Source organism: Pristiophorus japonicus, chromosome 8 (assembly GCF_044704955.1).
Source record: "Pristiophorus japonicus isolate sPriJap1 chromosome 8, sPriJap1.hap1, whole genome shotgun sequence".
NCBI classification, from domain to species: Eukaryota; Metazoa; Chordata; class Chondrichthyes; family Pristiophoridae; genus Pristiophorus; species Pristiophorus japonicus.
This window is the reverse complement of record NC_091984.1, coordinates 138,872,497-138,885,952: the sequence shown is the minus strand read 5'-3', so window position 1 is coordinate 138,885,952 and position 13,456 is coordinate 138,872,497. Positions and strand designations below refer to the sequence as shown.

General features: G+C 48.1%; 1 protein-coding gene across 1 annotated transcript in view; it reads left to right on the top strand.

Moving 5' to 3' along the window:
* Positions 1-13,456, top strand: part of LOC139268184 (pre-B-cell leukemia transcription factor 1-like) — a 1,207,813-nt gene that overhangs the window by 1,039,697 nt on the left and 154,660 nt on the right. The window contains exon 3 of the mRNA XM_070886235.1: positions 10,006-10,259. Within this exon, the coding sequence (XP_070742336.1) occupies positions 10,006-10,259 (254 nt within the window). The remainder of the gene's footprint in view (positions 1-10,005; positions 10,260-13,456) is intronic.

The following is a 13,456-nucleotide window of genomic DNA, read 5'->3' as shown; positions in this document are numbered from 1 at the left end:
ATGGGCAATAATTCAATTCCATTGCTTCAACTCAATGCCATTTTTGCCTTTCTTCGATTGTGCATTGATTCTGGGTTTGTCTTGTCCCCTCCTTACTGAAGCCACTGAAGCATGCCAGGCGAGGCTTGCTCTGCTACCACAGCCCTCAGTTTCAACTTCTATCTAAGTCATGGGTGCAAAAGGAAAAGAGAAACCGTGCATTTATATAGTGCCCAGTCACATCTCTAAGTGCTTCTCCCTGGGCCAATTACTCCACAGTGCACTGACTCTTGTTATGGAGGCAGAGGCTGGTCTGAGCCTCCGACAGCGATGCAATGAGTGACAGCTTTCCGGTGGTGTTGGCTGGGCGATAATTGTGGACCTGGGCTCTTGTTGACTGTGGGATCGTTAAGAAAAGAATAGAGCTTGTATTTCTATAGCGCCTTTCACAACCTCAGGGTGTCCCAAACTGCTTTACAGCCAATGAATACATTTTGAAGTGTAGTCACTGTTGCAATGTGGGAAACGTGGCAGCGAATTTGTGCACAGCAAGCTCCCACAATGAGCAGCATGATAGTGACCAGATAATCTGCTTTTTAGTGATGTCGGTTGAGGGATAAATATTGGCCAGGACACCAGGGATAACTTCCCTGCTCTTCTTCAAAGAGTGCCGTGGGATCTTTTACGTCTAACTGAGAGCACAATGAGTCCTTGCTTTAATATTCCATCTTTAAAACAGCAACTCTGGCAGTGCAGCACTCCCTCAGCATTGCACTGATGTGTCAGTCTGGATCATGTGCTTATGTCTCTAGAGTGGGGCTTGAAACCACAACCTTCTGACTCTAGAGGCTACCCATTAAGCCAAGGCTGACTCCTTAACTCCTCCCCCCCTCCCATGAACAGATAGACAGGGACTTGGTATCATCCAAAGACCCAATGCCTCAGACAATGCAGCCCTCCCTCTGTACTACACCGAAGTGTCGGCTGAGATTTGGTGCCCAAATCACTGGGGGGGGGGGGGGGGGGGGAGGGGCTTGAACCCACAACCTTCAGACTCGGAGGGGGGAGTGCTGCCCACTCAGCCACAGCTGACGTAAGCTTAGGCAATAAATGTCAGCTGGTTATGCGACCTTGGGGGTGGGGGATCATTCCAATTGACCCTGATCTTGTGCTCAGCTAACACCAATAACCATGGCCAGTTGCAGTAGCAATGGTCCGAGCCCATTGGCAGGATAAGGTCCCACATGGCAGACTGGTCACAAAAGCAAAAGCCCATAGGATCCAGGGCAAAGTGGCATGTTGGATCCAAAATTGGCTCAGAGACGGGAAGCAGAGGGTAATGGTTGATGGCCGTTTTTATGACTGGAAGGCTGTTTCCAGTGGGATTCTGCAGGGCTCAGTACTAGGTCTCTTGCTTTTTGTGGTATATATCAGTGATTTAGACTTGAATTTCGGGGGTATGATTTAACTAAAATCGGCTGTGTGGTTGATAATGAAGAAAAAAGCTGTAGACTGCAGGAAGATATCAATGTGCTGGTCAGGTGGGCAGAACAGTGGCAAATGGAATTCAATCCGGAAAAATGTGAGGTAATGCATTTGGGGAGGGCTAACAAGGCAAGGGGATATACATTAAATGGTAGGACACTGAGAAGTGTAGAGGAACAAAGAGACCTTGGAGTGCATGTCCACAGATCCCTGAAGGTGGCAGGCCAGGTAAATAAGATGGTTAAGAAGGCATATGGAATACTTGCCATTATTAGCTGAGGCATAGAATATAAGAGCAGGGAGGTTATGCTTGAACTGTATAAAACACTAATTAGGCCACAGCTGGAGTACTGCATGCAGTTCTGGACACCACATTACAGGAAAGATGTGATTGCACTAGAGCGGGTACAGACAAGATTTACGAGGATGTGGTCTGGACTGGAGAATTTTAGCTATGAGGAAAATTGGATAGGCTGGGGTTGTATTCTTTGGCACAGAGGAGGCTGAGGGGAGACCTTATTGAGGTGTATAAAATTATGAGGGGCCTAGATCGAGTGGATAGAATGGACCTATTTCCCTTAGCAGAGGGGTCAACAACCAGGGGGCATAGATTTAAAGTAATTGGTAGAAGATTTAGAGAGTATTTGAGGGGAAATTTCTTCATCCAGTGCTGGGGGTCTGGAACTCACTGCCTGAAAGGGTGGTTGAGGCAGAAACCCTCACTACATTAAAAAGTACTTGGATGTGCACTTGAAGTGCCGTAACCTACAAGGCTATGGACCAAGAGCTGGAAAGTGGGATTAGGCTGGATAGCTCTTTGTCAGTCGGCGTGGACACGATGAGCCGAAATGGCCTCCTTCCATGCTGTAAATTTCCATCTTTCTATGATTCTATGATAACAATGGAAAGTTTCACAGGCTTTTGTCCTCAGCTCTTGTGAAGAAATAGTAAGCTATTATAGATTTGTATCAGTACTCTCTGTTACCAAACCTGATTGTTACATTGCTATCTATTGTAGATATGTATTGGTACTGTCTGTCACTAAATTCTGAGACAAACTTGCATCTGTAAATGTTTACAGCCTTTCCCCTGGGGAATGAGGCAAATGATTACATCTGAATCCTTGTCCCAGATGAGATCAGCTAACTGGGTATCGACTGGTAATCAAACCTGAGATGTTGTACCCTGAATGGCTGAGCTCTGCAAACTGAGCCATCAGCAGGTTTTTTACAAATTCGTTCCTGGGATGTGGGCATCGCTGGCAAGGCCGGCATTTATTGCCCATCCCTAGTTGCCCTTGAGAGGAGCCACCTTCTTGAACCGCTGCAGTCTGTGTGGTGAAGGTGCGGGAGTTCCAGCATTTTGATCCAGCGACGATGAAGGAACATTGATAAACTTTCAGGTCAGGATGGTGTGTGAGTTGGAGGGGAACATAAAGGTGATGATGTTCCCATGTGCCTGCTGCCCTTGTCCTTCTAGGTGGTAGAGGTCGTGGGTTTGGGAGGTGCTGTCGCAGAAGCCTTGGCGAGTTGCTGCAGTGCATCTTGTAGATGGTACACACTGACCCACGGTGCGCCGGTGGTGGAGGGAGTGAATGTTTAAGGTGGTGGATGGGGTGCCAGTCAAGCGGGCTGCTTTGTCCTGGATAGTGTCGAGCTTCTTGAGTGTTGTTGGAGCTGCACTCATCCAGGCAAGTGGAGAGTATTCCATCACACTCCTGACTAGTGCCTTGTAGATGGTGAAAAGGCTTTGGGGTGTCAGGAGGTGAGACACTCACCGCAAAATGCCCAGCCTCTGACCTGCTCTTGTAGCCACAGTATTTATGTGGCTGGTCCAGTTAAGTTTCTGGTCAATGGTGACCCCCAGAATGTTGATGGTGGGGGATTCAGCGATGGTAATGCCTTTAATATCAAGTGGCGGTGGTTAGACTCTCGCTTATTGGAAATAGTCATTGCCTGGCACTTGTGTGGCGCGAATGTTATTTGCCATTTATCAGCCCAAGCCTGAAAGCTTACCAAGTTTTGTTGCATGCGGGCATGGACTGTTTCATTATCTGAGGAGTTGTGAATGGAACTGAACACTGTGCAATTATCAGCGAACATCCCCACTTCTGACCTTATGATGAAGGGAAGGTCATTGATGAAGCAGCTGAAGATGGTTAGACTAGGACACTGCCCTGAGGAACTCCTGCAGCAATGTCCTGGGGCTTGACCTCCAACCACCACAACCATCTTCCTTTATGCTAGGTATGACTCCAGCCAGTGGAGAGGTTCCCCCTGATTCCCATTGACTTCAGTTTTATTAGGGCTCCTTGATGCCACACTCAGTCAAATGCTGCCTTGATGTCAAGGGCAATCACTCTCACCTCGCCTCTGGAATTCAGCTCTTTTGTCCATGTTTGGACCAAGGCTGTAATGAGGTCTGGAGCCGAGTGGTCCTGGCGGAACCCAAACTGAGCATCAGTGAGCAGGTTATTGGTGAGTAAGTGGCGTTTGATAGCACTGTCAACAACACCTTCCATCACTTTGCTGATAATTGAAAGTAAACCGATGGGACGGTAATTGGCCAGTTTGGTTTTGTCCTGCTTTTCGTGGACAGGACATACCTGGGCAGTTTTCACATTGTCGGGTAGATGCTGGTGTTGTAACTGTACTGGAACAGCTTGTCTAGAGGCAAGGAAGCACAACAGCCGAGACGTTGTCGGGGCCCATAGCCTTTGCTGTATCCAGTGCACTGAGCCGTTTCTTGGTAGTACGTGGAGTGAATTGAATTGGCTGAAGTAATTGGGAGGTGGGGAGGGGGAGCGAGCTGTACATATTAGGGGCTAGAGTTTATTCCTTGGACACAGATTGATTTCTGAAATGAAGTGGTTGACTTATGAAGAAAGGCTGAGTAGGTTGGGCCTATACTCATTGGAGTTTAGAAGAATGAGAGGTGATCTTATTAAAACGTACAAGATTCTGAGGGGGCTTGACAGGGTAGATGCAGAGAGGATGTTTCCCCTCATGAGGGAATCTAGAACTAGGGGCATAGTTTCAAAATAGGAGGTCGCCCATTTAAAACGGAGATAAGGAGGAATTTCTTCTCTCAGAGAGTCGTAATTCTTTGGAATTCTCTGCCCCAGAAACTGTGGAGGCTGGGTCATTGAATATATTAAGGCGAAGACAGACAGATTTTTGAATGATAAGGGAGTCAAGGGTTATGGGGAGCGGGCGGGGTAGTGGAGTTGAGCCCATGATCAGATCAGCCATGATCTTATTGAATGGGGGAGCAGGCTCGAGGGACCTAATGGCCTACTCCTGCTCCTATTTCTTATGTTCTTATGTAATTGGTGACCCGGGGGCAAATTGCACCCAAAATTGCTTGGTTTGCGTAGTGTTTGCATATCGCCGAATGTAAAATCTGCCACAGGCCAGCACAATCGGGCAGTATTTTTGTACGTAATTTTAAAAAAATGTTATGAAAAAAAATGCTGTAATAATATTCCTTGGATATATTTAAGAGTGGTAACCTGGTGCAGTTTGATTAGTACAACTGAAAATCCCAAAATATTAGCATTTTAATCAGAGCATCTAGTCCACCACCTGATTTTCCATCATTCATTATGACTTTAAAAAAAACTATGGGGGTCCAGCAGCCAGTTCCTTAGTAAATTAAAAAAATATATATTCAAAAGCGTTTAAAACGTGCCTATTAGTGTCCTTCCATCCCCCCAAAAAGCTTTATTTCTGGAGCTACCTCGAAGGCCGACGAACGGGCACAATTAGCAGGAACTCACATGGTCATTAATTCGGTCGGGGGGGGGCGTGGCCAGTTTTGTGGGCGGGGTCGGCTCCTAGCACAATGTTTTTAAAACCCGCACAGAAGATGACAGAATCACCAGCTGCGTTGGACATAATGTGTGCTTAAAATTCTGCAATTTATTTTGTGCTGGTTTGGCCAAGTAACCCAGCGCAACACAGCGGCAATCCCCAGGCCTCAATGTGCATCTAATGTCGTGGCAGTCCCTCCTAATCGCTGCCAGTCCATTGATCTGCCGCCTTGAGTGCATTATTTTAGCTGGGATACACCAAACGATGGAGATCAGAGGCTCCATCGACACAGGGCAGAATCCATCACTGGGAACCCCGTCACCAAACATGGCAACGATATGGGGGGTGTAAATTCTGTTGCAGCGTTAACCTGGCCGAGGCCGTAAATTTTGCGCTGGGGAACGGTTTGCGTCTCCAGTCGCAAAATTCACTTAGCTGGGCCCGGAGTGTGGAGTGGAGCGCTGAGGGAGGCATTCCACATCTTTTTGGGCGCTTGGCCGGTTGAGCAAGGGAAAATCCTGAGCTAAACAGCGAGCCTCGGAGCGCCCTAAAACAGGCTTCCCTGGGGGAGAAAAAAATCTGAAAAAAAAATACCAAAAACATTCCCAATACTTTCCTGATGCCTAATCACAAAAATAAAAATATAAAAAACAATCACACTTACCTCAGGTCGACATTCCTTACCTCACTTCGGCCGCTGCAAGTCGGGCCGCCTTCTTTCCCAGGCGGACGCACTAGGGGGCGCTGCGGGGCAATTATGGATCGGCTGCTAACCAAATATCGAGCCGTTTGTCACAACCGGGGACATTGCACACCGGCTTGTGTCTCCTGGGCGGTACTGCTCTGCACCCCCGCAAACCTGGCACCAAATGTCCCGACGGGGCGCTGGAAGCTGGCCGCCCGCCCGGAAATGCTTTCCGCTGCCATTGCCACCCCTCCGGGGTGAATAACGAAGCAGCAACAAGCCGAAAACCAGCCGGCGGTCCTTGAGAGCGGGCGATGCTGAGACTGATATTTCATGTTATGGGCCAACATTGAGCAAACAGATGGGCCTTTCACTTTTGAGGTGACGCAGTTGAAGCTTGCAGGAATATAAAGGGGCCTGGAATGAGCTCCACAGCTGCTCTCGCTCCACCGGGTGTGCGAAGGTCCCACTTACGCGTGTAAATGGGGTGACTCCCACACCCCCCCCCGGTGGCTGTGGTGGGAAGGCGGAAACCTCCTCCTCACCCTGGAAGGCAGTGCCCCCTTGAGAGCCGTGGGCTGCCAGTGAAGTCCAATACCGGCCGAGGCAGTGTGACTGGTGACAGACATGTGGTAATGAGCAGAGAAGGCTTCAACTCCCGGGGGGCCGGGATATATCTATAGACTTCCCAATAATAGTTGAGATGAAGATCAATGCACTCATCACTGTGCTAATAACAGCAATGCCAAGGTCCTTGAGACAAAAGCTCATCGAGATCTGCCAGTAATGAAAAGAGAATCTGATAGCATTCACTCGCTTTCCAAGTGAATCGATAGATCACTGCCATTGGTCTATTAATAGCACTCTCAATAGGAAACTTAAAGGGGCAGTGGGTGGGGGAGTGGAGGCGCTCCTGGGACTGGTTCATTTCTATGGTCCATATGGCACCATTGCTTCTGCCTGCCCCGTCACAGCCTCGTTCCAAACCATTTTTATTCAGCGGCACTTTTTTGTACACAGTGCTCCCTCTATTTACAGTGCCCTCTGTACACAGTGCTCCCCCTGTGCACCTAGCCCTCTGTTCACAGTGCCCGCAGTACACAGTGCTCCCTCTGTACACCATGCCCTCTGTACAGTGCTCTCTGTACACAGTGCCCTCTGTAAACAGTGCTCTCTGTACACAGTGCCCTCTGTACACAGTGCCCTCTACACAGTGCTCCCTCTGTACACAGTGCCTCCTCTGTGCACAGTGCCCTCTGTACACAGTGCCCTCTGTACACAGTGCTCCCTCTGTACACAGTGCCCTCTGTACACAGTGTCCTCTGTACACAGTGCCCTCTGTACACAGTGCCCTCTGTACACAGTGCCCTCTGTACACAGTGCCTCTGAACACAGTGTCCTCTATACACAGTGCTCTCTGTACACAGTGCCTCCTCTGTACACAGTGCCCTCTGTACACAGTGCCATCTACACAGTGCTCTTTGTAGATAGTGCCCTCTGTATACAGTGCTCTCTGTACACAGTGTCTCTGTACACAGTGCCCTCTGTACACAGTGCTCCCTCTGTACACAGTGCCCGCTATAAACCATGCCCTCTTTACACAGTGTTTTCTCTATATGACTAAACACGATTTGCCTTCCAACAAATCTGTGCTGTCTCTCGTTAATTAATCCACACTTGTCCAAGTGACTTAATTTTATCCCTGATTATTGTTTCTATAAGCTTCCCCACAACTGAGATTAAACTGACCGGCCTATAGTTGCTGGGTTTATCTTTACACCCTTTTTTGAACCAGTATGTAATATTTTCAATTTTCCAGTCTTCTGGCACCGCCCCCATTTCGAAGGAGGATTGCAAGATTATGGTCAGTAACTTCGCGATTTCTTCCTTCATTTCCCTCTGCGTCCTAAGATGCCTCCCATCCGGTCCTGGTGACTTATCTGCTTTAAGAACAGCCAGCCTGTCTAGTACCTCGTCGTTATCAATTTTTATTCCATCTAGTATTAGAAAATAAGAACATAAGAAATAGGAGCAGGAGTAGGCCATTTGGCTCCTCGAGCCTGCTCCGCCATGCAATAAGATCATGGCTGATCTGATCAAGGACTCAGCTCCACTTCCCTGCCCGCTCCTTCACTATGTCTATGGCAGCATCCTCTTCCTTGGTGAAGACAGATGTAAAGTACTCATTTAGTACCTCAGCCATACCCTCGGCCTCCATGCGTAGGTCTCCGTTTTGTTCCCTAATCGGCCCCATCCTCCTCTCGTTAACTGTTTACTATTTATATGCCTATAGAAGACTTTTGAATTACCTTTTATGTTGGCTGCCAATCTATTCTTATAACCTCTCTTACCCCATCTTATTTTCTTTTTCACTTCTCTGAATTTTCTATATTTAGCCTGATTCTCAGATGTATTCTCAGCCTGACATCTTTTATACATGCTCTTTTTCTGCTTCAACTTATTCTCTATTTCTTTCGTCATCCAGGGAGCTCTGGCTTTAGTTGTCCTACCTTTCCCCCTCGTGGGAATGTACCTCGACTCTAACCGAACTCTTTCCTAGTATCATGGAATCTTAGAAATTTACAGCACGGAAGGAGACCATTTCAGCACAGCTGACCAAGAGCTACCCAGCCTAATGCCAATTTCCAGCTCTGGGTCCGTAGCCCTGTAGGTTACGGCACTTTAAGTGCACATCCAAGTGTTTTTTAAATGTGGTGAGGGTTTCTGCCTCTACTTTCAGGCAGAGTTCCAGACCCCCACCACCCTCTGGGTGAAGAAATTTCCCTTTAAATCCCCTCTAAACGTCCTGGGATGGGGGTTATATACGAGCATGGATTGAGGATTGGTTAACGGACAGAAAACAGAGAGTCGGAATAAACGGGTGATTTTCAGGTTGGCAGGCTGTAACTTGTGGGGTGCCGCAAGGATTGGTGCCTGGGCCCCAGCTATTCACAATCTATATCACTGATTTGGATGAGGGGACCAAATGTTATATACACAACTTTGCTGATGATACAAAGCTAGGTGGGAATGCAAGTTGTGAGGAAGATGCAAAGAGACTTCAAGGGGATATAGACAGGCTAAGTGAGTGGGCAAGATCATGGCAAATGGAATATAATGTTGAGAAATGTGAAGTTATCCACTTTGGTAGGAAAAATAGAAAAGCAGAGTATTTTTTAAATGGTGAGAGATTGGGAAATGTTGATGTTCAGAGGGACCTGGTTGTCCTTGTACACGAATCACTGAAAGTTAACATGCAGGTACAGAAAGCAATTAAGAACGCAAATGGTATGTTGGCCTTTATTACAAGAGGATTTGAATATAAGACTAAAGATGTCATACTGCAATTATACAGGGCCCTGGTGAGACCACACCTGGCGTATTGTGTACAGTTTTGGTCTCCTTACCTAAGGAAGGATATACTTGCCATTGAGGGAGTGTAACAAAGGTTCACCAGACTGATTCCTGGGATGGGGGGATTGTCCTATGAGGAGAGATTGAGTAGACTAGGTCTATATTCTCTAGAGCTTAGAAGAATGAGAGGTGATCTCATTGAAACATACAAAATTCTTACAGGGCTTGAAAGGGTAGATGCAGGGAGGATGTTTCCTCTGGCTGAGAAGTCTAGAACCAGGGGTCACAGTCTCAGAATAAGGGGTCAGCCATTTAGGACTGAGATGAGGAGAAACTTCTTCACTCAGAGGGTGGTGAATCTTTGGAATTCTCTACCCCAGAGGGCTGTGGAGGCTTAGTCTTTCAGTATCTGCAAGACTGGGATCGATAGATTTTTGGATACTAGGGGAATCAAGGGATATGGAGATCAGGCGGGAAGGTGGAGTTGAGGTCGAAGGTCAGCCATGATCTTATTGAATGGCGGAGCAGGCTCGAGGGGCCGAATGGCCTGTGTCTGCTCCGAATTCTGATGTTCTTGTGTTCTATGTCCTCTCCCTTTCTCAAACAGGTTGCTCGCGGGTCGGGTGTGAAGTGTGGGCGATCTCTGTTGCTTGGCCGCTGCGTTCTAACGGGCGTCCTCTTCTCTTGCAGTGTTGAGTATCCGAGGGGCGCAGGAAGAGGAACCGTCAGACCCCCAGCTGCTGCGACTGGACAACATGCTGCTGGCAGAGGGCGTGGCAGGGCCGGAGAAAGGTGGCGGGTCCGCCTCGGCCGCAGCCGCCGCCGCCGCTGCCGCCGCCACCGGAGGGGCGGCCACCGACAACTCGGCCGAACACTCGGACTACAGGGCCAAGCTCACTCAGATCCGGCAGATCTACCACACCGAGCTGGAGAAATACGAACAGGTAAATCATACTGGGAGCCCCCCACGCCCCGCACACCCACCCAGGACAGAGCTCGACCGTTCCCGCGACGATCACGTGGGGGAGGGGACGGGGTGGACGTCCCAGATGTGATCCAAGTGTGTGTGTAAAAATTAGCTGATCCCAGTTAGGGCAGCACTCAGTGTCCCTTGGCGAGGGAGGGGAGGTGGGGGTGGGATACCTAAGAACAAAATAATTAGAAGCAGGAGTAGGCCATTCAGCCCCTTGAGCCTGCTCCGCCATTCAATGAGATCACGGCTGATCTTCCACCTCAACTCCACTTTCCTGCCCAATCCCCATATCCCTTGATTCCCTTATTTTCCAAAATTCTATCGACCTCTGTCTTGAGTGTGCTCAAAGGCTGAGCCTCCCAGGGTTTGCGTTAGCTGCCCAGCTGTTATTGCATGTGTGCACACATCAAGTGAAGGAAGCATTGAACTCGGCCATGATAACCATCAGCCTTTCGTACTGACATCAGCATTTGGGGCCACCCTCAACGTATCGATGTTTGCTGATAACACTCGGTGCAGTCTTGGCTGCTTTCCCCCTCTCCCCTCTATATACAGCTATAAGCATCTCCTTGTCCTTGGCAGTAGATAGAAATATGGACACATTTATTCAGAGCGTTATCACTGAACTTGCAATGTATCAGACCCGGGAAAGATAGACAATGTGAATCTCACAAGAAGAACACAAGAACACAAGGAATAGGAGCAGGAGTAGGCCATTTGGCCCCTTGAGCCTGCTCCACCATTCAATAAGATCATGGCTGATCTGATGATGGACTCAGCTCCACTTCCCTGCCTGTTTCCCATAACCCGTTATTCCCTTATTGCTCAAAAATCTGTCTATCTCCGCCTTAAACATATTCAATGACCCAGCCTTCACAGCTTTCTGGGGCAGAGAATTCCACAGATTCACAACCCTCTGAGAGAAGAAATTCCTCCGTATCCCAGTTTTAAATGGGCGGCCCCTTTGTTCTGAGACTATGTCCCCTAGTTTTAGTTTCCCCAATGAGTGGAAATATCCTCTCTGCATCCACCTTGTTGAGCCCCCTCATTATCTTATGTGTTTCGATAAGATTACCTCTCATTCTTCTGAACTCCAATGAGTATAGGCCCAACCAACTCAACCTATCTTCATAAGTCAACCTCCTCATCTCCGGAATCAACCTAGTGAACCTTCTCTGAACAGCCTCCAATGCAAGTACCGTATATACTCGCGTATCATGCGACTTTTGAAGACCTAAATTGTAACCTAAATTTGGGGGGGTCGCATGATACGCGAGATACAAAATTTGCGGGTGTGAAGTGCTGGCCAAGATTAGGCTGTTAAGCAGACCGTATCCACGCTGAATCTCGGCAGATATCTCCTGGGCTGGATTGCAGCCTCTATTGTCGCTTGTACTGTATCGGGGGGGATGAGAGAGAGTCGCGGAGGTCGGGGGGGGGGGAGAGAGAGTCGCGGAGGTCGGGGGGTGGGGAGGAAAGAGACCGGACCGGATCCGACCTGACCCCCGCTCTCCCTACCCCAGCGACCCGACCTCCGCTCCCCCAACTCCCCCCCCACCCGGCAACCCGACCTCCGCTTCCCCCCGGTGACCCAACCCGACCTCCTCTTCACCCCCCCCCACCCCCACCCCCCGGCGACCCGACCTCCGCCACCCACAACTCCCTCTGAAGTTTGCTGCATTATTAGAGGCTCCATCTATCTCAGCCCATGCTCCTTTTACCCGCAAACACAGTAGAGGCTGTGGCTGAACGACGCTAGTCAAGTCAGCTGGAACGATTGCTGTATCGGTGTTCGATTCGCAAACAGCTTTCACAGCAGAATCCACTCGATGTTTCATGTTAAGGTCTGTATTCGATCTCAAAAAAGTGACTCGCATGATACATGAGATATATGGTAAAATCATGTTTTGGGGACGAAAATTTAGGGGTCGCATGATACGCGAGATCGCAGGATACGCGAGTATATACGGTATATCCTTTCTTAAATACGGAAACCAAAACTGCATGCAATACTCCAGGTGTGACCTCACCAATACTCTGTACAGTTGTAGCAGGACTTCTCTGCTTTTATACTCTATCCCCCTTGCAATAAAGGCCAACATTCCATTGGCCTTCCTGATCACTTGCTGTACCTGCATACCAACTTTTTGTGTTTCATGCACAAGGACCCCCAGGTCCCTCTGTACTGAAGCACTTTGCAATTTTTCTCCATTTAAATTAAAATCTGCTTTTCTATTTTTTCTGCCAAAGTGGATAACCTCACATTTTCCCACATTATACTCCATCTGCCAAATTTTTGCCCACTCATTTAGCCTATCCATATCCCTTTGTAGATTTTTTGTGTCCTCTTCACAATTTGCTTTCCCACCCATCTTTGTATCATCAGCAAACTTGGTTACATTACACTTGGCCCCTTCATCCAAGTTGTTAATATAGATTGTAAATAGTTGAGGCCCCAGCACCGATCCCTGCGGCCCCTCACTAGTTACTGTTTGCCAACCGGAAAATGACCCGTTTATCCCGACTCTCTGTTTTCTGTTACTTAGTCAATCCTCTATCCATGCTAATATTTTACCCCCAACCCCGTGTACTTTTATCTTGTGCAGTAACCTTTTATGTGGCACCTTATCGAATGCCTTCTGGAAATCCAAATACACCACATCCACTGGTTCCCCCTTATCCACCCTCCTCAAAAATTTCCCTTTCATAAAACCATGCTAATTCTGCTTGATTGAATTATGCTTTTCCAAATGTCCTGCTACTGCTTCCTTAATAATGGACTCCAGCATTTTCCATACGACAGATATTAGGCTAACTGGTCTATAGTTTCCTGCTTTCTGTCTGCCTCCTTTTTTAAATAGGGGCGTTACATTTGCGGTTTTACAATCCGCTGGGACCTCCCCAGAATCCAGGGAATTTTGGTAGATTACAATCAATGCATCCACTATCTCTGCAGCCACTTCTTTTAAGACCCAAGGATGTAAGCCATCAGGTCCAGGGGACTTGTTCGCCTTTAGTCCCATTATTTTACTGAATACTACTTCATAAGTGATAGTGATTGTATTAAGTTCCTCCCTCCCTATAGCCCCTTGATTATCCACTATTGGGATGTTTTTAGTGTCTTCTACTGTGAAGACTGATACAAAATATTTGTTTAAAGTCTCTGCC